The sequence below is a fragment of the Penicillium maclennaniae genome (genome assembly GCF_028827695.1).
Source record: "Penicillium maclennaniae strain IBT 15551 chromosome Unknown utg000005l:1.0-2652337.0:1.0-2654196.0, whole genome shotgun sequence".
NCBI lineage: Eukaryota > Fungi > Ascomycota > Eurotiomycetes > Eurotiales > Aspergillaceae > Penicillium > Penicillium maclennaniae.
Window position 1 is genome coordinate 1,987,683 of NW_026623217.1, and position 23,069 is coordinate 2,010,751.

At 50.9% G+C, this 23,069-nt stretch overlaps 12 protein-coding genes across 12 annotated transcripts; 9 read left to right on the top strand and 3 right to left on the bottom strand.

Annotated features, from left to right (window-relative positions):
* Nucleotides 1–728: 728 nt before the first annotated feature.
* N7477_005981 (uncharacterized protein) lies at nucleotides 729–1,487 on the top strand (the record flags this gene model as incomplete). Its single annotated transcript, XM_056967644.1, has 1 exon — nucleotides 729–1,487. One exon carries the CDS (start codon nucleotides 729–731, stop codon nucleotides 1,485–1,487), a length of 759 nt encoding a protein of 252 aa, XP_056822398.1.
* Nucleotides 1,488–2,347: 860 nt separating this feature from the next.
* On the top strand, nucleotides 2,348–4,171 carry N7477_005982 (uncharacterized protein; the record flags this gene model as incomplete). The annotated part of the gene is made up of 1 exon (XM_056967645.1): nucleotides 2,348–4,171. The coding sequence occupies one exon, from the start codon at nucleotides 2,348–2,350 to the stop codon at nucleotides 4,169–4,171; it is 1,824 nt and encodes a 607-aa protein (XP_056822399.1).
* An 875-nt stretch (nucleotides 4,172–5,046) lies between these two features.
* Nucleotides 5,047–6,530, top strand: N7477_005983 (uncharacterized protein; the record flags this gene model as incomplete). The annotated part of the gene is made up of 2 exons (XM_056967646.1): nucleotides 5,047–5,077; nucleotides 5,134–6,530. The coding sequence occupies 2 exons, from the start codon at nucleotides 5,047–5,049 to the stop codon at nucleotides 6,528–6,530; spliced, it is 1,428 nt and encodes a 475-aa protein (XP_056822400.1).
* A 283-nt stretch (nucleotides 6,531–6,813) lies between these two features.
* N7477_005984 (palmitoyl-(protein) hydrolase) lies at nucleotides 6,814–7,803 on the top strand (the record flags this gene model as incomplete). The annotated part of the gene is made up of 1 exon (XM_056967647.1): nucleotides 6,814–7,803. One exon carries the CDS (start codon nucleotides 6,814–6,816, stop codon nucleotides 7,801–7,803), a length of 990 nt encoding a protein of 329 aa, XP_056822401.1.
* A 290-nt stretch (nucleotides 7,804–8,093) lies between these two features.
* Nucleotides 8,094–8,835, bottom strand: N7477_005985 (uncharacterized protein; the record flags this gene model as incomplete). The annotated part of the gene is made up of 3 exons (XM_056967648.1): nucleotides 8,094–8,596; nucleotides 8,646–8,745; nucleotides 8,794–8,835. The coding sequence occupies 3 exons, from the start codon at nucleotides 8,833–8,835 to the stop codon at nucleotides 8,094–8,096; spliced, it is 645 nt and encodes a 214-aa protein (XP_056822402.1).
* Nucleotides 8,836–9,296: 461 nt separating this feature from the next.
* On the top strand, nucleotides 9,297–10,398 carry N7477_005986 (putative short-chain dehydrogenase/reductase family protein; the record flags this gene model as incomplete). Its single annotated transcript, XM_056967649.1, has 2 exons — nucleotides 9,297–9,480; nucleotides 9,533–10,398. The coding sequence occupies 2 exons, from the start codon at nucleotides 9,297–9,299 to the stop codon at nucleotides 10,396–10,398; spliced, it is 1,050 nt and encodes a 349-aa protein (XP_056822403.1).
* A 1,757-nt stretch (nucleotides 10,399–12,155) lies between these two features.
* N7477_005987 (nascent polypeptide-associated complex subunit family protein) lies at nucleotides 12,156–13,147 on the top strand (the record flags this gene model as incomplete). Its single annotated transcript, XM_056967650.1, has 3 exons — nucleotides 12,156–12,205; nucleotides 12,677–12,849; nucleotides 12,906–13,147. The coding sequence occupies 3 exons, from the start codon at nucleotides 12,156–12,158 to the stop codon at nucleotides 13,145–13,147; spliced, it is 465 nt and encodes a 154-aa protein (XP_056822404.1).
* Nucleotides 13,148–13,649: 502 nt separating this feature from the next.
* Nucleotides 13,650–14,967, bottom strand: N7477_005988 (uncharacterized protein; the record flags this gene model as incomplete). Its single annotated transcript, XM_056967651.1, has 2 exons — nucleotides 13,650–14,829; nucleotides 14,885–14,967. 2 exons carry the CDS (start codon nucleotides 14,965–14,967, stop codon nucleotides 13,650–13,652), a joined length of 1,263 nt encoding a protein of 420 aa, XP_056822405.1.
* A 710-nt stretch (nucleotides 14,968–15,677) lies between these two features.
* On the bottom strand, nucleotides 15,678–17,235 carry N7477_005989 (putative MFS transporter; the record flags this gene model as incomplete). Its single annotated transcript, XM_056967652.1, has 3 exons — nucleotides 15,678–16,871; nucleotides 16,921–17,021; nucleotides 17,070–17,235. 3 exons carry the CDS (start codon nucleotides 17,233–17,235, stop codon nucleotides 15,678–15,680), a joined length of 1,461 nt encoding a protein of 486 aa, XP_056822406.1.
* Nucleotides 17,236–18,025: 790 nt separating this feature from the next.
* Nucleotides 18,026–18,229, top strand: N7477_005990 (uncharacterized protein; the record flags this gene model as incomplete). Its single annotated transcript, XM_056967653.1, has 1 exon — nucleotides 18,026–18,229. One exon carries the CDS (start codon nucleotides 18,026–18,028, stop codon nucleotides 18,227–18,229), a length of 204 nt encoding a protein of 67 aa, XP_056822407.1.
* Nucleotides 18,230–18,298: 69 nt separating this feature from the next.
* N7477_005991 (uncharacterized protein) lies at nucleotides 18,299–19,340 on the top strand (the record flags this gene model as incomplete). Its single annotated transcript, XM_056967654.1, has 2 exons — nucleotides 18,299–18,941; nucleotides 19,012–19,340. The coding sequence occupies 2 exons, from the start codon at nucleotides 18,299–18,301 to the stop codon at nucleotides 19,338–19,340; spliced, it is 972 nt and encodes a 323-aa protein (XP_056822408.1).
* Nucleotides 19,341–19,551: 211 nt separating this feature from the next.
* On the top strand, nucleotides 19,552–23,032 carry N7477_005992 (lipase family protein; the record flags this gene model as incomplete). Its single annotated transcript, XM_056967655.1, has 2 exons — nucleotides 19,552–19,896; nucleotides 19,955–23,032. The coding sequence occupies 2 exons, from the start codon at nucleotides 19,552–19,554 to the stop codon at nucleotides 23,030–23,032; spliced, it is 3,423 nt and encodes a 1,140-aa protein (XP_056822409.1).
* Nucleotides 23,033–23,069: the final 37 nt, after the last annotated feature.

Genomic DNA, 23,069 nt, shown 5'->3' on the forward strand with positions numbered 1-23,069 from the left:
ACTGGACGACACACACACACACAACACTCCCTGCAGGCGTAGCGATCGGTCTGAATGATGCTGTACGGGTATTCTGTCGAGGCCGTACGGACCGTGCCTAAAGCTGCATCATGAACCGAGAAATGTGGTAGTAACCGGAATGGAATTGGGTAGTTGCTTAATCTCCAACTCTGCCTTGAAGATGCATCATGCACTCCAGTCATTGGATTATGCCTAAGACCTCACATATGCTCTTATGTCACCGATTCTCCCACTACAGTATTTCTCCCACTACATTATATACCACATTTTCATTACCAAGCTTGTATATACGACCATAGAGTGTGGAGAACAGGGCTTCCCGTCCGCTCAGCCGTACTCAAGCCACATACTAAACGCAGTCAATTCTCAAAGCGCCCTTAGCTCTAAAACGGTGTCGCTATTTGCGTAAGGGTGAGTGTGGGTGATATGAGTGAGAATTCTGGAGACTGGGGGTAGACAGAGGTGAGAACGGGGTGATAGCAGGTGAGAATAGGGTAAGAGCAGGGTGAGATACCAATCTCCGGCACACTCACTTTCACTTTCCCTAGTCTGCAATGATATATACAGCCCGAGGGCGGACGTCCGGTCTACTGTTCCTAGTATTTTTTTTTAATTTGCCCTGTAAGCCGAAAAATGCTCCCCGAATCTATACGAGAGGAACGCACGTACTGTATCACGGGGTTTCACCAGCCCTTCTGGGACTCGCTATGATTGCCCGAAATCTTCTGCAAAAGCTATGCAGCAACTCGGCGAAACGTAATGGTATTGAGCCAAATGATGTGCAAGACACGTATGCGGAAATTGATCATTGGAGGAACCATGCTTGTGCTCCACATTTGCGGAGACATGAAGAAAGCCCAGGAATACTGCCATCATGTAATCTCATCGAGGTTCACTCCAATGAGATGCAGATAAACACTCGGTTTGACCGTGCTGCATTATGGGCATTAAAGATTAACTGTTTGATGCATGTTGAGAGCTCTGTCTCTGACTTTGGCCTCAATCACAATGATCATTTGCGAGCAGAAATGACTACTGCACGTGTGGAGTATGAGATTCTGCGTGCTTTGAATGACATGATCGCGATATGTCGCTGGACTGATATGCACGTCGCTCGCGAGGTAGACGGCAAGCAGCACTCTCTGATTGATCTTGAGCCACTGGCGTTACGCAATGTGGGTGCTAGTCTATGCTTTGGACATGTCAGCGCGGCATCGAGACTTGTCGCCGTGGTTCATCCGGCGCAGTGCAATATTCCAATACTCAAGCGCTTACTCACAGATATTCGGATCAAAAAAATTAGTGGGAAACCCCTTATTTACGCTTATATCAAAAACGCACAGGTCTTACGAGATGCAGCTGCAATTGCAACATCGCACAGGGATCCGGCGGATGTTCTGAAGCGCCTTGACAAAGAAATCGCCTTGCTCAAAGCGGACTTGGATAATGCTCCAGGAGCGAAGTGATGGTAAATATCCACTTGCGATTTGAAGTATCTCCAAGCTTGCACAAATTTAATGACCAGTGGAAGCTATCAGATAGGCTAGATAGTGATCGGTTGTCTTGGCATCATCTTTTACAACATAGTAGGACGCTAACAATGGAGGGACTCTTGAGGAACAGTCTGACCTGATTATTTTCTTGCATGGTCTGTCGCCGGTGCTATGTATCTGAATTTCCCCTTAGCTACATTGCTAGGTCTATGGTCAAATTCCGAACATGAGGAGCTCATGCTAGCGGCAAGCTATCAGTGCAAGCTATCAGGGGAGACCTATAGAAAGCGATACAATGATCTCAAATAATCTTAGCAGGGCAAATATCATTGTCACCCAAAGTGCATCCCACTTGTAGAACACACCTCGATCACTGGCATAAGTCTTTGTCGCAAAGCTTGGAAATGAGCGATTGCTGATGACTGGAAGCATCTCAAACTGAACATCACTACAACCAACTTACAAGCATAATAGACACCCCAAGATTCGAAACGCGAGGGCTTCTTCAACAGGGCTTTCATGGCTAACAGCTGGTGCCATCAAGCCTGGAACTCATCAGGTGCGGCCAAGGCGCAGCCAAGGCGACCTGTGACTATACCAGGCGAAGCTGGGCAAATTGGGCTATACTCAAGGCAGAAATACTAAGCGTGATCTGAAAAGTCCGTGTTGATATGCAGCTTATTCGGCGGCTCATTCAGCCGAGTAAGCTCGTATTGCTACTGGGCGTTAGCTTTTTTTCCCCTCCCGATTTGAGTAGACCGCGTTGGTACAAGAGCCCTAGCCCCCTCCCTTTGCAAACCTCAAGCAGCGCGATACTACTTCATGAAAAGGAAATGGGATCTCTTGCCAGAAATTTGCAAGATTTCTTCAAATTTGCAATATTATCGTTGATCTTACAGGCACCGCTCGTGTCTGCGCAGCAAATTGTTTCGTCCACGGCGGCATGGTCCTCCCAGATCGTGGCATTCTGGGGTGCCATTATCATTGCAGCCCAGGTGGGTAAAGTCGGGTCAGGAGGTACATCGGTCTTTTCAAGTATTCGCGCCAGCTTACGAACCCGGGCGATTGCAAGTGCTCTTTCCCGCGGTAATTGGTTTCTGCATTCGGGCTGGTCTAATGGAAAAGTACGGACGGACATTGCTATTGTCCATTGGCAAACTGCCGCCGATCTGAAGGGTCTGGCTCGACGTATTGCGATGCAGATCGAAACATTTGGTGAGAAGTGGCAGGTATTAGTGTTGGGTCAACAAACCAAAACGGTAGAAAACAGAGAAAACGAGAGTGTGATTCATTGGATCAAAAGTCCGCGCACGGAGCGATTTTGCGGCGCTAAGGTGAAAACGACTGGCGAGAATCTCTTTCGTCTGAGCGAGCAGGACTTGATGGATGCGCTGGAACTGCTAAAGCAAACTCCTCCTACGCCGATCAAAGATATTGTGGAGGAGATGACCACGCGACAGGACACTCGAACGTCCAGGGTGACATATTTGTCGGAGCAGCATCATGAGATGCAAGTGAATAGCGGACAGCTCTCCTGGGGCTACATCTTCACGTCCGTCGACCATCAGCAAACCCCGTTTTTAGCCTTGAAGCGCTGGACCGGAATTCATGGCACCGACCGTGGAGCAAGGATGATTTGTGCCACTCGACTGTATCTCCTTGTTCATTTACTTATCGCTTGCGCCGTCGGTCTCATGGCGGCCGCAACGGGGCGCGGCCTTGCCGTCTGGCTGATGGCGGTGCGACCAACAATTTCAACCATGGGCGGCAAGAATGTCAAAGGTGACGATGTACTTCGTTCGCTTCTCTGTATGGATGATGTTTCCTTCCAGTATGAGACAAAAGAAGGATCGAGATTTCTGGCAGGGGACGTGCTGGCCCAACCCATGGCATGGTGGCAATCTGCAGTGGCCTATGCTATTCCGGCACTAGAGACTAGTATCATCTTTGCGGGCTGGCTGTATGGAGATTTGAACGCGCAACGACTCGAGCCCTCGGGGGTAGTTGGACATGGGATGCTTTGGCTTTCGGTTGTCGTTGGTCTGTCGCTATGCATACGCGCCCTACTCACCCTGCGTAACAATGACAAAGGACGTCTAGTGGGCATCTGGAAGGAGTCTGACTTCATGCGCTTCACTGTTGGTGCGGAGTCTTTAGAGCTTCAAGTATCTGAGCTCACTCGAACGGCGTCCGACTCGCCAGTCAGCCTGATTGCCACCATCCTCAGAGATAAAGAGACGGATGACGAAGCTGCGATCCAAGTGGTCGAGTCACTGTTACGACTTCCAGTCATCACGACCCTCATTGAATATCTCGCGGCGACAGATGTCATGAAATTCAAATACGAGGGAGACAAGATCGTGACCAAAGCTGACAAACCGATCTCGCCCAAGTCAGAGTCGCCGTGGATTCAGTCGTATTGCTGCATTATCCTCGTTATGGCAGCGTGCTGCATCTCGGCCATCTACGCCTATTATCCGCTTCCGCGGTGGACCAAGCTGGTGACTGAGATCGTAGTCGCCATGTGTGGTATCTTTTTCAACTCGATAGATTTAGTTGGAAGTTTTATGCATGAAAAAGAGACTTCGATCTGTTTCATGGTTGCAGCGCTGGTAACCTCATCGGCTTGGTATGTTGGCTTAGAGGGCGCGGGCTGATCTTCATCTATGCATTTAATGACAAATTAGCGAATGGTACAGCGCAGAGACAATTTAATTCTGACAAGAATTTGAAGACAGATTGAGACGACCAACTAGAAAATTTAACCCAGCCTTCGCTACCAGGAACGCCGAAAATAGGCAGCAAGATGTGCACTTATCGTCGGAGCATCTTGAAGATTGGAGCGGTAGAATAAGATAAATTGGCCTAATCAGCCTGAGCATTGAGTGAGCGGTCAAGTTGCTCTGTGAGCTCATCGCTTTTCGTGGTGGCAGTTTTACCGTCACCCAGATATACATGGATTCTACTATGTTTAATGCATAATGAGTATTGCTTTATTTTGGTAACTTCTAGAAGTAATTATTCAAAGCTTGTCAGTTTACAATGGCAAGTCTGATCCGCGCCTACAAGCTTTTATTAATTCAAGGATACAATTTACATGTCGACAAGCATCAAAATCAAAACATATATACTTTCGAAAACAAGTTATGGTGAAACCAACCTGATAGGTTCACTCCTGCGCTAATATCCTAATCAGCTTTATATCTTCTTTCTTAAATATTTATTCTAGACATTTTTCGGCTCGTCCTTTCAAAATACCTAAAAAATGATCCGTGACTGCTGATTGGGCTTATTTGCCAAAGGCCTCTTCTTCAGTCTATTGTTGCACCTAGTCATTTTCGACCCACCAATCTCACGTAGACTTCTTGGCACTCCCCATCTGGCAGATCGCTTCGAGTCGTAATCTGTATCCTATATGGTGTCACGTGGGATAAGACCGGAGGCAACCGAGCAGTCTAATTAAACAAGAATCTTCTTTTAGACCTCTAATGATCTCAAAATAGCACTGCTTGACCGGCTCGTAGTCGCCGGAATGGATCAATTCGAAAAATTGCGGCCAATTGGTGAGTGAAAGCCAGCTCCGAAGCTTTTCCCTGACCCTAATTGGCCCCGTTACTAGGTCGCCTAGAGCAATACTCTACTGCCCGGCATCAGATTGGATTTTACCTGAATGTCATAGTAGCTGCAACATATGAGCTACCGGAGACATTCACGCTCCCTCTGGAAGATTACGTCTACCGGGCATGTGCGGCCGTTATTGCGGAGCATCCGGTGTTGTCGGCTATTCCGGCGGCCGATGATACTCAGGAACCGTATTTTGTGCGATTACCTCGGGTTGAATTGGATCAGGTCGTCTCCTTCCATCAGCGTCAGACTACCTCATTTGTGAATGAGGATGAACCGGCCCCAGACCAAGATCTACAGAGCTTGCTTGAGGAACAGCATAACTCGGGGTTCACGGCACCGAATGCCTTTTGGAGGTTATGCATCTTGCCAAACGGCGAGAATCAGAATCACTTCACTGCTATCTACGTATTCCATCACGCTCTGGGCGATGGAGGTTCGGGGAAAGCTTTCCACCGTTCCTTCCTTCGAGCACTGAGCACAGCTGAAAAGCGTGAAACCAAATCCTTAGTCGAGTCACCAAAGACGCCCCTTCTGCCTAATATTGAAGCCCTTCACCCAATGCCTTTGTCATTTTTCTTCCTCGCTAAGAAGCTTTTTGAAGCAAAGGTCTATTCGCGCAGAGACCCGGGGCTATGGACTGCGGGTCAGATCCAAGAGCCCACGAAAACCTGCGTTCGGCTGCTCCCATTCTCCAAATCAGTCGTCACTTCTCTACGAGACCTCTGTCGGCAAGAGGACACGACCATCACAGCTGTCCTGCAGACGGCTGTTGCGAGATCCGTTTTTGCCCACATACCTATCGGTTACTCAAGTGTCGCCTGCACAGGCGCCCTCTCGTGTCGCCGCTGGCTTCCTAATGAGATTACAGAAGACGTAATGGGCGTATACGTCCAAGACTTTGAGGAGACATACACGCGCAGTACTACATCTCTCGGCGCTTTCCCATGGGACGAAGCACGAAGATCAAGACAGACGATTGAAGCAGCACTCAAACGCCAAGGCAAAGATGCAGGACCCAATCTCCTTAAATACGTGAACGATTACCAGCAGGAGCTCTGTCTGTCCAGGCTCGGCCAGAACCGTGATAAGACTTTCGAGGTCTCTAATATTGGTGTTGTGCGCTCTGAGTCGAGTCCTGAGAAGCCGAGTATCAAAGGGATGGTTTTCTCCCAGTGCGCTAGTGTCATTGGAAATGCGCTGCAGTTCTCGGTTATTACCGGTGGTGACGGGTGCTGCGTGGTTTCTGTGTCATGGCAGGAGGGTGTTGTTGAGAAATCTTTGGCTGAAGCGGTCATTGCTTCTCTAAGAGATGAACTGCATCTTCTTGCTGGGCGCCAGAATTCCACTTATATAATATCTCGTTCTAGGGAGCTGCACATACGCATCTAGTCTAAACATACTGATTATACTTAATAGATATACTGAATACATTCTCCACATTCATCTATGATGACTACTCAATCGGGCTATTTGATCAATTTCAAAATGAAAGTTCAGTATGAATCCTCGACTCTCTTGAAAGATGACCTTGTAGAATCTGTCACTTCAAAGGCGGTGAAAATGCCGACAACCTCGGCGGCAGAATGGTGGAGTCAACAATAGACGGCTTATCTTTTCCTTCTGTCATTCTTCAGTACCGTATCATAGCTGCATTGATTGATCCTCGTTCAAGATGTCTGCACGCGCCCCCTTTGTTGTGCCCGCGCTCAAGAAGCATACCGCAACCGTGATCATGGCTCACGGTCTCGGAGACAGGTTCGTCAACCCCGCCAGCAACATGATATCCGCTAACAAGTACATCAATGTAGTGGCGCTGGATGGTACGAATCGAATCCCTAATCCCCGTACAACGAAACTGATTATTCCAGGATGGATCTTGCTCGCACCTGGCGTCGCCGCGGCAAGTTCGAGGAAGTTACCTTCATCTTCCCCAACGCACCTGCCATCCCCATCACAGTGGTACGTCCCATCCACCCCCCTTTCGCACGCAACAACACAAACTAAAGCAATTCAGAACTTTGGTATGAGCATGCCCGGCTGGTACGACATCTCCAAACTCGGTCGCGACGTAAGACTTCCCCACATCATCCCCTACAAGGGCGCACCACTAACGGCGCCCCAGCTGGATTTCGAAGAAGCAATCCGCACGCAAGACGAGGCTGGCATCCTGAAGTCGCGCGACTACTTCAACACTCTCATTAAGGAGCAGATGGACAAGGGTATCAAGTCGAACCGTATCGTGCTGGGCGGGTTCTCGCAGGGCGGTGCCATGTCTGTCTTCTCTGGTCTTACGAACAAGGAGAAGCTGGGTGGTGTGTTTGGTCTTTCGTGCTATATGCTCCTTAGCGATCGCATTAAGAACTACACGCCTGAGAACTGGCCTAACAAGGATACGCCATTCTTCTTGGCTCACGGTGATGAGGATGAAGTCGTGCCTCATGCGTTTGGCCAGCAGTCGGCCAAGATGTTGAAGGATCTTGGTGTTGAGAATGTCGAGTTCCACACTTATCCGTATGTTTTAGTCAGATTCTTGAGATGGTGTTTCATACTGACTTCATATAGTGACCTTGGCCACTCTGCTGATCCCAGCGAGATTGAAGACCTCGAGAAGTTCCTCATGAAGACGCTCCCCATGGAGGGCGAAACCTCTGCTGGCTTATGAATTGATGATCGGGACACTGTGAGGAACAATACGACTCCTCAATGGGGATACAGCTTGTTCCTCGGCCTCGTGGTGCTTCTGGCTGCAATTGCCTGGACCAAGTACCAGCGCCCATCAGCGCGAGATAAGCAGCCCTGACCTTTGGACTCGTTGTTTGCAAACCCTCTTGTAAATATGCATGATTGTGAAGACGCTATACTAAATGCGTAGCGACCTGCAACGACTGACATTTAAATATCACCCAGCACTCAACAATCATATTCCATACCCCTCGTCATGCATTCTGAGGATCAACCCCGAATTGCTTTAGCAATAGTTTCCTCAATCACCCGGGACATCTCCTCTGTATTCTTCATATCAAACGGCACCATGTGCTTTGATCCATGGTCATAGAACGTCGCCTTGCTCGGCTCGCAAAGCTTATACAACTTCATACTCTCAGGGTAAAGCGAATCCATCTTGCCGACAATATGCGCGGTCGGGATGTTGATCGCGTATGTATCAGGCTGTGAAGTAATATGCTTCAACCCTGCGCTCTCCCACGGTGCCGCACTGCAGATAAACACAGCCGCGCGGAACAGAGGCGGCTGCTCTGGATGGGTCTTGGCTTGGTGGGCGATCAGAGCGCTGGCAAGAGCAGCGCCTTGCGAGAAGCCCATTACGGCATCAAAGGGGCCCTGTGTGGCGATGATGTTCAGGACATGCTCGAAGGCCTCGGGGAGGCAGGCGCCGGGCAAGGCGGGTTCGCGTGGGTAGTGGTTGTAGAATGGGCCGTCAACGACGCCCTCAAGTTCTAAAATCATTAGTGGGGCGTTTGGGTCTTGATTTTGATTGTTGTGTACCTGACTCCACGGCGGCGTCCAGCTTGCCGTTCACGAATTTGAAGGTGTGGCCCTTTTGTTCGAGCTTCTGGCGAAGTCCGCCGGTCTGGATCTCAAAAATCTGGAGTCTCTATTTAGCATTGAATTTGTCGCTATGGAGGATACGCACCTCGCCATTGGTGCCGGCACCATGTAGACACAGAAAGCGCATGCTGGAAGTCGGTCTGTAGGGGCACCAAGGGAGATGCAAGTCGCAAAAAGCGAACAGAGAGTTGAAAAGTCAACGGGAAGGAAGATGGTTCCCTGGGTGCTGACACGTTGATATTGGTCGCGATTACATGCAGGGGGGCGTCAAACTACTTGATTGCTGACGAAAGATTGCGGGGCTGAGGGATGCAGCGCTTGTGTCTGAGATTGGAGATCGATATGAGACGCTTCAGACGCTTCAGCAGGAGCAGGAGCATAACTAGCCATTGATTTAGATTGCTCTAGCTTGCGGAACATCCAGGTCATGTCAAGCACTCATCGACTCGAAGGAGCCATCAAGGCTCGAAGTATAGTGGGAAGGGGTAATCCATATGCTCGGCCGCTAGTGGAGTCAATTCCCTGGTTTTCCGTCATGATCCCTCAATTTCGCAATTGAGCCAGCTTTGGAGCAGCAACTCTTTGGCAATGAACTTTCGTGATGTGGCTGCTACTAGCCCGTTTGCTGGCTACAGCTTGCGACATCCCATAGAAGGCATCTCGAGCTTTGGGCCTACCCTCAATGAGGCCACCTTCGGCCTACTGGGCTCCTCCTTTAAGCCCGAGCGCGACATCGCCAGCCTGGATAGCAAGGTTGTCCTGGTCACTGGAGGTATGCGCATCATGTCTGCATAATAAATTATTCGCCCATTCATTTCTTGCAGGCAACACTGGCCTCGGTAGAGAGACCATCATCCAGCTAGCCAAGCACAACCCGGCGCGCATCTACTTGGCTGCGCGCACCGAGAGCAAGGCGCGCGATGCCATCGCTTCTATTCAGTCCGAGCTCTCCTCGCCAGTCGATATCCGCTTCATTCCCTTGGATCTAGCGTCCTTCAAGTCCATTCGAGCGGCAGCAGATATCTTCCAATCAGACAGTGACCGTCTCGACCTTCTGATCCTCAATGCAGGTACAATGGGCAATCCGCCCACCAAAACCGAGGACGGTTTCGAAATCCAGCTAGGGACCAACCACGTGGGTCATTTCTTGCTCAATAAGCTCCTTCTGCCCACATTGCAGAAGACCGTTGCGCAGCTCCGCGCCAGTGGAGCGACTCCAGATGTGCGCGTCGTAACTCTGTCATCTGCAGCCCACGTAATGAGTCCGACCACTTTCGAGGGGATCACATCTACTCCGTCGCTGCTGGCCGGTAGCACCTGGAACCGCTACGGGGCTTCCAAGGCGGCTAATATCTTCTTCGCAGCGGAGCTGGCCCGCCGGTATCCCGAGATCCTTTCGGTCTCGGTGCACCCGGGCGCTGTCAATAGCGATCTGTACTCTCACGCTAAGGCTTCTGGCTCCTTCATGAAGCATACTTTGACTGTCGCAGCATCATTCTTCTTCCGGACCGTCCACAGCGGATCTCTGAACACCCTTTGGGCAGCTGGTACTTCGCGAGACAACCTGGTCAACGGTGCATATTACACACCTATTGGACTTCGTGCCAACGGCAGCGACTTTGTGCAAGATGCCAATGTCGCCTATAAACTTTGGGAGTGGACGGAGGCTGAAATTGCTGAGCGGATCTAAGCCCAAATATTGATTTTGTGTCATTTGTTCTGACCCTTTCTTGTTTGATAGCGCCAGCTTGAAAAGCCATGTATTATATTTCAACTCCCGAGGACAGATCATATCATGCTTCATATTTGAGGGGCCAATTATTCTTCAATCTTCAAGTTGGGGCCAAATGGTGTCAAAATGACCTTCGCGACTGTCAAAACCATTACCTCCAGCCGACTCCCGACACGAAAAGTCCGCATCATTCATCGGAACTTGAATCCAAGTGGCCAGAGACACAGTAGAACAAAGCCCGGACATATAAGCTTTCAGTGCTGCGCAAGTTGGCCCGCGTCATGGTGACTGGCGGCTCCGGCGTGGCCGGCCGAGCTATCATCACGGAGGTACTCGATGCCGGCCTCATGATGCTGAACCTGACTCTGCTGCCAAAGGACAAGCTAGCCGTACACATTCTGGAAATGGGCTAGCTGACAATGGCCAGGTATTCAATGCCTTCTCAAGCCAATGGATAATCGACGAGCTATTCCCTGACGGTCTCTCCCCTGTTCCCTCGCAGTCATCCACATAGCAAGCTATACACATCGTATGATTGACCCAGGTAACCAGACCGTCTTATCCAACATACACGGCACGCACAACATTACTAAGGTTTCCTGCAGACTAGGCATCTCCAACGTTGTAATCGCCAGCGACACACTGTCTACGGTGTCTCCTTCACCCCGGGCGATGTAGACTGACTTTTTTCCTTAATCCCATCGAGAAAGACAAAGATGTCAATCCAACTGATACCTACGCCGCCGGCCAACTATGCAACGAGCGCGTCGCTAGGGGCATTGTGACCGCTGTGGACACAATATCTACATCCGGCGCATTTACCACATCGTCGTACTCCGAGAAATACGATGAGGATACCTTTCATAGTTACTTGTACAAGCCGCGGCTGTGGGAGGTGCATGCGTGGTCGAATACAGCCTCGCGCGATCTGGGCAGGATATGCGTGGCACCGATTCAAACGGCGGTGTTGGGGCACCAGGTGTTAAATGCGATGAATTATGGGATTCCTCATTGCAGCATGAAGAAAGCATTCCTACATGAGAATGACCTCTATGCAATTACGCGGGAGATGGGCAAGTTTGAGGCGCCGTTGTCGAATGCCAAGATTGATGACTCTTGGGTTCCGGGGAGAAAAATATCCGTAAATAAGAAATCCCCGGCTGTGAAAATCGGGGAGCTGATGGGAGGGGGGAAATGGAGTTTCGGAAGATAGAAGTTCGTAACAAAAGAGGGAAAAGGATTGAGTCTTGACCTGGTAAGAGTCGAGTCGAGGCCGAGTCGAGTCGAGAAAGTTACCAGATTAGGGTTTAGCCGAGCTGCTTCCCTCGTCGCCCACAATCGAAACCACGTTCAGTACCAACCACGACTATCCGACCGTTAGAGCTCATCGCAAGAGGTCTTGTAAATGTAATCAGCGAGCTGAATCACCGTAGCAAGAGTAATGAGGATTTAGTCGTTGGCTGTCGTCGCAACGCATTAGCGAAAATCCGCATTTGTAACTCCCCACACAAAACTCTCATGCGCATCATCACCTTCTCCTCTCTCCCTCCCATATCCCCACCACCACATCACTTTTCGGTACGCATTCCCACGATCTCGCCGATTCCTGTCCTCACCTTCGCTCTCGCTCTTTTCCCTTTGCGACCTGCAATTTCACTCGGTTTACCTTCGGGACTCATCGGCTAACGGACACCAGGACCGAATCACCCGTCACAATGGATCAGGCTAAGTTGGCTAGAATGCAGGCCTCCGTGCGCATTGGTATGTCTTGCTTCCTGATTTCTGGGTTTGGAAATTGGGATTTCCAGCTCTTTTGATGGGGATCCGAGAGGTGTTTCGTGCTGCTCACAGCTTCTGGCTTCATTTCGTGAAGTGTCCCAGCTCGTGTTAGACTTGCGTCGTGGATGCCCCATTCGAGCAGCTGTATTTCAAAGCTTCTTCCTGAAATAGATCGCTAACTTCTATCTGTTCGATTAGGGTACGTTTCCTTCTCTTTTCGAGCTTGAACCCGCAATCCGCAAACCCCGCCATTCCGAGCAAATGGAAAGATTCGTGTCATGGGCATCCCACATTTCGCATTCCGGCTTCGATATTGTGCGGTGGCTGGATGGTGTCCCTTTACTACCACATCTGTCCCCGCCAATTCGACCCTGCCATGCAAATGAATCACGCCGCGATTTCGACCCATTCTCACCAATCTCTGAACCCCTCCGAACAACAACTGACTTTTGAACAGAGGCAAGGGTACCCCCCGCCGCAAGGTCAAGAAGGTCACCCGTAACTCCGGTGCCGACGACAAGAAGCTGCAGGCCACCCTCAAGAAGATGAACGTCCAGCCTATCCAGGGCATCGAGGAGGTCAACATGTTCAAGGAGGATGGCAACGTCATCCACTTCGCCGCTCCCCGCGGTAAGTCCAGCTCTGGCTCCTCTCACTAAATGAATATCCCCAGCTGATTTATGCAGTCCACGCCTCCGTCCCCTCCAACACCTTCGCCCTGTACGGCAACGGCGAGGAGAAGGAGCTCACCGAGCTCGTCCCCGGTATCCTGAACCAGCTCGGCCCCGACTCCCTGGCCTCCCTCCGCAAGCTCGCTGAGAGCTACCAGAACATGCAGAAGGCCCAGGGCGGTGACAAGAAGGATGATGATGAGGATGATATCCCCGACCTCGTTGAGGGCGAGAACTTTGAAAGCAAGGTTGAGTAAATAGACACTCAAGCAAAAGTCTATGGTCAATGAAATGTATTCATCCGATTGATTTCTATCTTTCTCCCTCTTTCGATGAGATGCGATACCTCGGCATTTGTGCTGTTGCTTGGAATGAGAGCAGACCTTTGTAGATGTTTCTGCAGGCTGAGTGCGTTGGCTACGCAGTCTGCCTTGCTCACAATGCCTTCCCTTTTGGAATATTCGCAATTCTTACGGTGTGTCCTGTGCGTAAAAGAGTCCAATTTGGACGTTTCATGATCTCTACATCAAATGGTCCCGAAAGGATTTTATCATACAACGCAAAAATTTCCCAAGACGCCGAGTAATGCGTGGGTCCCACCTGGACCATCCGGTTTTTGCCCTTGCAAGTACACCTTGCAAGACATCAGCGAGCTGCAGGTCGCAGCTGGACGTGTTCGTAGAGGTTCGTAGAGAGAGGCTCGGTGCAGTAGACCTGCATCTCAAGCTACGGACACGATCCTTTCCAATATGAGTTCATTTAAGCCTCCTCTCTCAGTCCGCAAATATCGGTTCCAAGAATCTTGTCAACTGCATACCAGAACTTCCAGTAGGCATTCGACTTGTCGTAGTCAAAGGACCCGTCTTCGCGCAATTGAGGTCCATCACCAACAATATCACCAGTGAACCAGCTCAGAATGGGGATCGAGCGCAGCACACGCTCGGTTACCGTTGGCTGAGGAGGGAGTGCTTCAACTAGGGGCCGAAGTTTCGCGCGGCGGACGGTAGGAATGTGCGTCATGAACTCGGACTCGGGCTTGGTCTCGGTTGCAAGACTGCGCTGGTGCAGCGTTGAGGAGCGGTCGAAGCTTGTTGAAGCTCCTGTTGCTGTGGCGGTTGCTGTGCCGGAGGTTGCGGTTGTGGTTGAGGCGTCGATGGATTGCGACTCTTCCTTGTTGCCGTCAGCGACACTGGAGAGGTTATTCATTGCGAAGGATCGCGGCAGCGTGAAGCGATCTTGCTCGCCGGGCATGCTGGACAGGAAGGCTGTCGAGTGTGTGGAGGTAAGTGTGCGAGGTGCACGATTGTGTAGGCGATTCGCAGCAGATGAGTCTGCGGGAATGGGGGCATCCTCTGCTGGGCCATGGCCGTGGTACAATTCACAAAAGACGAGACAGCCATCGATCTCCTGTGGCGAGTAGAAGCACGCGCGATCGGCGGCTTGCGTCGAGTCGAACGTGATCTTGATCCAGTGGAAGCCACCGTCGTAGCGCTTGGACTTGCGGTTTGCATCGGCAGAAAGGTTGGCGCGGATGACGACGTCGCCGCCGCTCAGCATTTGCGCAGACTGGACGAGGGAATTGGGATCGCTGCGTGCGTAGTCCTCACAGATCATGCCCTGTGAGATGCGCTCGTATTTGTCGATCGCCTTCCATTCGAAGTCCTTGCTTTTGTATCCGTACAGGATGCACTCGGTCGCGACCTTTTCAGTCTGTTTGCGCGGCTTGTCGAGGCTAGAGGATGAGGAGGATTTGGGGAGACCGGACAATTTTTCTTCTTCTTGCTGCATGGAGAACAGACGTCCGAATTCGGCGACATTGGGATTCTCGCGCTTTGCTGGAGTGCCAGTGCGTGTTCGGGATCGGGCTTCGTATCGGGCATTCCTCCTCTTGCCAAAGGGTCCTGACTCCTCTGGTGGTCGGCGAGGGTTCCGGGATTCACTGATCGGATGTTAGAGCTTTCGAAAAGCGAATTTTGGGTGCGACGGCAACTTACTCTTTATAAATGTAGCCCCAGGGCAACAGGTTACCGTTCTCGTCTCTTGCGCGCTCCTCTGGAGGCACAGCGTGGTACTCCATTGTGCAGAACACTGCTATGAGCTTTGTGTATACCGGAGGGTACTCAGGAATCAAGATTCCTCAGGAAGGTCCACTCGGAAACCACGAATGGGGCAGAGCGTGAAACTGTCACTCAGCGGAGGTGAAAGCGAAACTTTTGGTAAACAGTGGTTCGCCGGGATACGGGTCACGTGGTCTGGGCAGAGCTCGAGTGTTTTTATACACAAGGGCACAAATACATCTCAAAGAAATCGGCCTAATTTGTATGGTTACTTTATAATCACTGTTTTCTGTTCAAGTTGTCCGATCACGTTGGGTTCTATCCCTACCGTTGGGCCTTCGCCGTGAGGTTATGAGGTTGGTAAGCAAGTGAATATATATTCACCAAAGTCACCTTTTACACTTGGTACCTGGCCAAAATATTTGCTCACAAAATCATACTTTCTCTATTACTGAGTGTACTGTGAGATACCTTTTAACTGTATTCGTAGTCACGTAAAATGATAGTTTGAGAACGAACAAAGAGAGGTAAGACTTCAATAAGATGCATAGAGATTTGTCGAGAAAGAACTGATAAATTCAGTATGTGGGACCATCAAGATAAATTCCTGATCAGGCTGTATGCAGTCTGATCTTGGGTATCGTGTGAACACAAATATCATGATATGTTGAAATTCTCGCGCAACGAAGGGTATCATCAAGCAGAGCCAAAATTGAGAAATGCAAACTTTTCAAGTACTGTAGACAAACCTGGGGTTCCGATCACCCATTTCTTGAATTTCTTCTTCTGACAAGCAAGCAACCTTCTCGTCTTCAAGACCTCTCGCTCGTCGCTTATTAATGACCCGTAGAGCAAGCCACATCACACCATAAAGGACACCGGCAAACCCAACCAAGCCTAGAGTAACTGCGTTTCCTCTGACGTATCGCGGTGCTTCAGAGTTCTTATACAGGAACGGAGACATGACACCACTGACGTTACCAAAGGTAAGCTGTAAACCAGTAGCAAATGTACGCTTGCCATATCGAGGCAAATTGGTCGGGAGCCAGGCCAGCGGCAATCCAACGGTAACGTAGAGACCCAATGCAACAAGGAGAGCCCCGAAGTAATGGACCCCCGAAGGCACATCGGCGATAAGAATACCGTACCCGATGACGGAAATAGCGCTGAACATGCAAACAAACACCGCGCGGTGCTGTGTTCGATCACTCAACCATGCCACAATCAGGTACACAATTGCACCAAGTGCATAGCACGGAATCGTAAGAGCCTGAACCTGCGGCGTAGACCAATTCCCCATCCCCTCAATGATGGTCGGCAAAAACGTACTATACCCATAGAGCATGGTATCAACGCCGAACTGCCCAATGCAGAAAGCATAAATCTTCCAGTCCATCGCGCCCTCTTTAACATCTGCCCAGTGGAATTTCTGTGCAGACTCCGTCTGTCCCACGTAGCGGGCACGACAGCGCACGACAAGGGCCCGCTCCTCTTTATCCAGATAGTATGCTGTGTCTGGATCGTCCGCGAGGAAGAACCACGTCGCGATGCCCACAATAACAGTCGGAATCCCTTCAAGAATCATGATCCAGCGCCAGCCTCGCAGCCCGCTGATACCGTCCATGAAACCAATTCCGTAGGCGAGGAGACCGCCACAGGCTCCTGCGACCGCAGCGCTGCTGAATAGGTATCCTGTTCGCAGGGCAATCTCGCGTTTACTATAGAAAAGGGTGAGGTAGGTCATGAGTCCCGGGAAAAGGCCTGCTTCTACAACTCCGAGTAGAATTCGACAGGCAATGAGACCGCCATAGCTTTGCGTAATGCCTGTGAGAGTTGCAATGATTCCCCAGATCACCGAGATTGTCGCAATGTATCGCGAGGGTCTGAGTTTCTTAATGACCAAATTTGAAGGAACCTCGAAGAACTAGAAGTTCGGTTAGTCAAATTTGGATTCGTGATTGAAGTTGTCATACGCAGTAAGTGACGAAGAGAATTGAGACTGAGATTTGGTACTGGTCACCGACCAATCCAAGGTCTTCTTCAAGTCCGTATAGGCGAGCATTGCCAATGTTTACTGCGTTTCGTCAAAACCGTGTACAGCAGACCAAGCTATATCACATACCTCGATCCAGAAAACTGAACAGATACAACAGAACCACGAAAGGAAGAATATGCAAGTCGATTTTGCGAATCAAGACGCGTTCTTGCTTCTCTTCTTCGGCTGTAGTCTGAAGCGCGGGCTCAAGCGTCCTCGGACCCACGTCCTCTTTAGCCTCATGTCCCTCCATCCTTGCAATTGACTCGTTGCGACCGTAGTTTCGGGCAGTGTCTTAGTCAAATTGCATTTCGCCAGAGCTAACAAAGTGTTCACTCGATCTAATATTGAAAGTAGAAGAGGAGAAAAATTTGCGCGAGGGATAAGATTGCCAAGAAGGAGATCGGAGAGATCGTCCTTATCGCTGCAAATATTGGTCATTTCTGCAGAGTAACACCCCTAGTCTCCGATAGTTGATCCATAATCGGTCCATGAATGCTTCCTCTTGCAGACTTGGATCTACAGGCGTTTCTTATTTTGATTGTATAGAGCCAGGTTCTGCTCTCTCCAAGTTGGCTCGTTGTATGGATGATGGTGTGCCTGAAAATTGGCCACATAGAAATTCACTCATTGCGTGATTTGGTCTTGTTCAATGGCAATTCTCCGAATCTTGTCGTAACTTCCGGTAGCGTATACTGCAAGAGCCTTCTTGTCACGGAGTACAGTGATTCTCCTAGGTTGAAACCTGCTCTAGCGGCTTGAAGGTGGGAAGCTTGTGGATGCTTCTTGATGTAAGTATGTTGTCATAGGGCATCGACGAGCACGATCGTCAAGTTTTGTACTGGGAAAGACAAGCGGCTTAACATATGGAGAAGCGGAAAGCGAAGCTTGGGTGATCGCGACCCCCGCTCGACCGAGGTCCAACGACTCCACCTGACCCCAACTCGGGATCTTCCCTAGCTTGAGCTCCTCTTCCAACTCAACCAATATGTCGGAAAACTACGGTAGCTATCAGACTGGAGATATACGGTAAAGGTGCCCTTATGGGTATCATGCCCAGCGTGACAACCGACCCCCGATTGCTAGAGGAGCAGGCAAGCAAGGCTCTTGGTGCCAGGGCATTCAACTATGTAGCTGGGGGTGCCGGCGAGAAGGCGACCATGGATGCCAATCGCCTTGCGTTTCGTCAATGGAAGATGTATGAGTTCAAGTCCGTCTATTGTGCCATTTCTAACGGTATTCCATAGTATCCCACGCATGATGCGAAGTGTTCGTTTGTCTTCAATGACTTGATGACACCAGCTTACATCCTCTAGATGACCGGCCAGGATGTTTCAGTCGAGCTATTCGGGCAGAAGTATGACAACCCGTTGATTATGGCACCCGTCGGCGTGCAGGGAATTTTCCACGAGGACCGGGAAACCGGCTTGGCCCAAGTCTGCGCTGAAGAGGGAGTCCCCTACACCATGAGCACAGCCAGTACCTGCCCCGTTGAAGACGTGGCCAAAGCCAGTGGAGATGGAAAGCGATGGTATCAGCTCTACTGGCCGCAAGATAACGATATCACGCTGTCACTGCTGAATCGGGCCAAGACCAACGGCTTCTCGGTCCTGGTTATTACGCTTGACACGTGGTCTCTGGCGTGGCGACCGGCCGATCTAGATAATGCTTACGTGCCATTTATCAAGGGTATTGGATGCGAGGTCGGATTTTCAGACCCAGTCTTCCGTGCCAAGTTCGAGACGGAGTCTGGTACTAAGATCGAGGATGATATTGTGAGTGCGTCACGAGCCTGGCTGGGACAGGTTTTTGCAAGTGAGCCGCACACATGGGAAAATCTTGCTTTTGTTCGAAAGCACTGGGATGGCCCGATTGTTTTGAAGGGCATTCAGCATGTGGAAGACGCCAAGATGGCACTCAAGTACGGTTGTGACGGAATTGTGGTGTCTAACCACGGCGGTACGTTGACCAACTGTGCTCCTGCGGCATGAAGAGAACCCAGGTACTGACTGACCGAAAGGCCGTCAAGTTGATGGAGCCATTGGTTCTCTAGATGTTCTGCCAGAGATAGTCGATGCAGTCGGCGATAAGATGACAGTGCTCTTTGACTCGGGCATCCGGACGGGTGTGGATGTCGTCAAGGCACTATGTCTTGGAGCTAAGGCCGTCATGATAGGTCGGCCGGTGATTTATGGCCTCGGCATCAATGGACGCGAGGGCGCACGACAAGTGTTGAAGGGTCTGTTGGCGGATTTCTGGCAGAGCATGGGTCTATCGGGGATCCGGACCGTGAGTGAATGCAACCGCGCAATGATCCGCAAGGTACAGCATGCAGGCGATGTAAAGGCAATGATGTGAGAGAACCTCGGAAGTAGCAGTGACTTCCATTGGGAATGTAAATAACAACAAGTAAACAAGTACCGACGTCATCCCAACGGAACGCGTTGGGAATCACATGTCAAGTCACGATAAGCGCGAATCGGGCATCGCCACTTGAACTATGGAATGTATGTTCTGACCATGAATATGATCTCTCTCTTGTCCATAGACCTTCTGTCCATGGCTCATTATGTTTGCCAAACTCGACGCTGAGCCCGAGCCTGATCTTGATCCTGAAACCAAGGAGGAAAAGCGGATTGGCAGCCATGTCCCCGCGACGTCAGGCACAACTCTCCTCCCGCGTCCAGTAGCATCCTTAGTGTCACTGCTTACCCAATCGACCTCGTTGTCTCTGCGCGTGGGAACCTTCTTTGGTGGGGTTGCCCTAGATGGAGCGCGCGCGACTACTCTGACGGGATTCGAAGTGGGCCGAGCAGTCATCGAGGGGATCTTGACTCGAGCTGGGAGGGATGTCGCGATCCGAAGTGGGGATGAGCATGGCAGGCAGGAAGCCGAATCGTTGCTTGAGCGGAGTGTAAGATTTGCGTGCTTTTATAAGAAGTAAAGTAGCTCAGACTAACCACCCTATGCAGTTAGCAACTTTGCATACCACTGTGACCTCGGCATCCTTTTTCGCTGCGGCCACTTTCCATTTCTCATCTGCGACGTTAGCATCCGTTGCCAATTTCTCACAGGCTCTCTTGTCAACTCTCGATGCCATCCTGGGCTCTACAGAATCGTCGAGAGCCATCGCAGCTATCATCACGTTGATTCGTCGCGAGTTCAGGTCCGTGGATCCCGCGACCAGCAACGAAAATATAGGCGTGGGAGACCTGCTACTCGGCTCTGTGGGGTTCGCACTTCTACAGCGCTGGGGCAAAAAGAATACTGAAAGAAGTCTTCGAGAGAACGGCGGAGATGAAGTGGTCTGGGATACCGTTATCTTGGATAGCGGCGCCCGGGCAGATGTTGTTGGGACGCATCAAGTCCAATTCCCGAACGGAAACGCCGATGCAGTAGCCGATCCTGAAAGTGCTTCGTTTGTTATTCCGGGGAAAGGGGAAGAAGCCTTTGATGCCGTGCAGCGACCATCTAGCATTGCTCGGACATTCAGTGGATCTCGTCTGTCGTTCCCTCTGGATGAACAACAGCAGATATCGGATGAAGATGTCCGCGCCTATATAATGAGCCAACTGCCCCAGGGCTGTCACGCTTCCATCAAGTCAGAACTATTGACGGCTCGCACCATTACGGTAGATATATTTGACGATGATATGGCCGAAATCGCTGCTCCTCCTGGAACTACGATGGTCGAAGAACGACACCATCATGACCACAATCATTCAAATGCGAGTGCTGGTGCCCCAGAAAGCCAACAGTTCCCGAGGCATACAGTGGTATTCCGCACGGCCTTCAATAAATCGCAAAGCACTCTGCTGCGGCCTCACGACATCCCAGTTGGCTCAAAGCCAATCGACACAGAGAAATTGCAACGGCATGTGCCCCGAACGCCACAGACTCCTCCAAGAAGGAGCCGGAATCAAAACGGCGATCATTCACAGTCTGATTCTGCAAGTGATGTCACGATCAAGGATGCTGGTGTTTCCAGTCCCAAACCCAGAGATGATTGTGGCCAAAAGCAGCCATTCGGAAGGAACTCATTCACAAAGTTCACCCAGCGAGTGAAATCAAATGGTTCGGATAAGAGCGACGATATCAAGCGCTTGGCGCTGAAGAAACCTAGCATCAGAGCGCCGGCTTCATCAAAGAATGGCGTACGTCCAACCGTCAAACCCACCAAAGGAACGGCCGCTGTGAAAGACGCCACTGCACGAGAAGTCCCTAGCAAGCCGTATTCCAAGAGACGGCCCCCAACCCCCTATCACAGGCCAACCACCCCAGCCCCTACCCGGGGAATGCGAAGATCGCCTTATCTTACATCTCCCCAGTCTGCACGCTCCCATGTCAAACATACTCTTTCTCGGGAGGTGCAAGATCGAACGAGCTCCAGGTCAGGTCATTTCGCAGTGCATGAAAAGAGTCAGGAGTCCCTCTTGACCCACACCGATGCCTTCTCACGCCGTGCTGGCGATCTAAGGCCCGGATCGCCTGTAGCCGCTCGAACCCATGTTCGTAGCACCAGCTCTTTGTCTGTATCAAGGTCCGAAACAGACGGCACGATGTCCGCAAATGATCACCGTCCCAGCTCTTCGGCTTTGCATCGGAGATCTCAATCATATACTCCTAGCATGTATTCCGTTGCTACTGCTGGCTCCGAGACATCTCTTCTACTGGCACATCGACCGCGCAAAAGTACATACGAAAATACGGCGACCATCCAAGCACTCAATCGCGATGGAATTGTGCCAGGTATTTTCCCAGAGAGACATTTTGTCCAAAATGTTCGCAGGTTCTGTCGGTTTTCCTCGGCATCATACGGTGCCAGTGCTCTTAAGGTCATGGGTGTGCCCCGAGGCACAAAGAATCTTCCTCCTATCACCTCAGACAGTCATGAGCACCATGCATTCTCCGATCACGCCGGGCTTCCGCCTTCAACAATCCTCCTATCATCCTTCGTCGACCCAGCCGGGGGTTCGAACGCCGCCGGTGAGACTGAAAGTGGCTTCCCACTCGTGCACTATTTATCAATCGACCACGAATCAAAAGCCGTTGTCCTCACCCTTCGCGGAACATGGGGGTTTGAGGATATTCTCACAGATATGACCTGTGACTACGACGACCTAGAATGGCAAGGCAAGAACTGGAAAGTGCACAAAGGCATGCACGCCTCTGCCAAACGCCTCCTAGAAGGCGGTGGTGGCCGAGTGATGATCACTCTCCGCGCAGCCCTAGAGGAATTCAACGACTACGGTGTCGTGCTATGCGGTCACTCTTTAGGCGGCGGCGTAGCAGCCCTCTTAGCAACAATGATCGCCGAACCAAACAACTCCCTCCACGGCACATCCTTTGTCACAGCATCCTACAGTCCCCACCGCCTCTTAACAGTAGACAGCGATACAAGCACCAAAGCTGAACCAGCTCCATCTTACGACCTCCCAACTGGTCGTCCGATCCACGTCTACGCCTATGGTCCTCCGGCCGTCATGTCCCCATTCCTCCGCCTGGCAACCCGCGGCCTTATCACCACAGTGGTCAACGGCTCCGACATCGTCCCTTCCTTATCCCTCGGCATACTTCACGATATGCACACAGCCTCATTATCCTTCAAATCCGACATCTCAGGCGCGAAATCACATATTCGGTCCCGTCTGCACGACCGACTCCGTCAATCCATCATCCACAAATTCTACGTTAATCAGCCTCCCCTCGTCATCAACGCCGGCGATGGTGTAGGCGAAGATGCATGGGCGTGGAAGACGCTCCGGATGCTGCGAGATGAAATGCGTGCGCCAAAACTAATGCCTCCCGGTGAGGTTTTTGTCGTTGAAACGATGCGCGTATTGCAGAGAGAGGCGTTTACGGCGCCAGAGTTCGTAAGGGATAGTTATCCCAGGCTTGGACGGCCAGCGACGAGGGTTCAAATGAGATTTATTAGGGACGTGGATGCTTGGTTCGGAGAATTGAAGTTTGCAAGTGGGATGTTGAGTGATCATAATCCGGCGAGGTATGAGACTAGTCTGGCGGCGTTGGCCAGGGGGGGTTCTGGATGAGTAGATTTTTTTTTTAGGGATTTGGCTCGGGCGGAGG